Source organism: Sphaeroforma arctica (assembly GCF_001186125.1).
Source record: "Sphaeroforma arctica JP610 unplaced genomic scaffold supercont1.9936, whole genome shotgun sequence".
In the NCBI taxonomy this organism is placed as follows: domain Eukaryota; class Ichthyosporea; order Ichthyophonida; genus Sphaeroforma; species Sphaeroforma arctica.
The window spans coordinates 1-1,007 of record NW_014030622.1 but is presented as its reverse complement, the minus strand read 5'-3'; the positions used below and the strand labels follow the sequence as shown (position 1 = coordinate 1,007).

The 1,007-nt window shown below is 38.5% G+C and overlaps 1 protein-coding gene across 1 annotated transcript; it reads left to right on the top strand.

Annotated features, from left to right (window-relative positions):
- Positions 1 to 413: 413 nt before the first annotated feature.
- SARC_17168 (hypothetical protein) lies at positions 414 to 949 on the top strand (the record flags this gene model as incomplete). Its single annotated transcript, XM_014288735.1, has 2 exons — positions 414 to 458; positions 851 to 949. Coding segments are annotated over 2 exons (144 nt in total), but the record flags the coding sequence as incomplete, so codon positions are not given.
- Between the last annotated feature and the right edge of the window lie 58 nt (positions 950 to 1,007).

The window sequence follows — 1,007 nt, the reverse complement described above, 5'->3', positions numbered from 1 at the left end:
GTATATATATATGTATATATATATATATTTATATATAAATTTATTTAATGTGTGTAAAGATTCACATACTTTCTTTTAAATATATGTATCCGTATTTAGATATCTATATGTAATATGCAAATACACACGCAATATCTATATGAATTGCCCACACACACGTTAATTATGAGATAGCACAGTATATCTGTAGTGACAATTAGTACTCCCATATTGTTTGATATATTCAATACATCACAGAATATCGTCTGTGCGGCAAAAGTGATTCTAGGCACTTCTTGAGTTCCCACCCTATTCATAACCAATCGTGATTGCTTCTTGATATTAATACGTTGTATTTCGTTCTGCCACACCTTCGGATCACTTATACTCGATCGGGATGCGATTGGGGACTTGGAATCAAACTCGAAACGTAAATGTCATCAGGAGAGACGTACTTCAAAACCCCGCTCTTCCCTGATGTAAGTAGTCTGGTTATAGGTAGTTCTGTTTCTATCATGCTGCACACTGTCTGGCACGATACATGTAACGGTTTGTCTGTTGACATGTGATGTTCGGTACCTACGAGTTGCTAGACTATTTATCGGTTGTTTGCTTGTAGCGTTACTTGGCTTGTAGCCCACCACGCGATAGATATCTTTCCATTGTATCTCTTATGATATAGTCTAACTTCTATTGTTTCTTCACATCTCTCACTATCTATCCTATGATAGCCTATCTCATAACATTCCCTACAATTATATGAGATGTTTATCGTTGAAGGTAAGGTGTATGTTATGCTTCTCTATAACCCTAAAACTCTACCAGCAAGCTGTGCCTCTGACCTGTTTTCATGATGTCTGCACTATTACAGAAATTGGAGACATGTCTGAACATACCGAACGCAAAAGTTGCGAGTTTCAATCGGCGCGGTACCATGTTGGCCGTGGGAAGCTCGGTTGGCATGATCGAGGTGTGTCTAAGACACACACACACACACACACACACACACACACACACACACTACACTA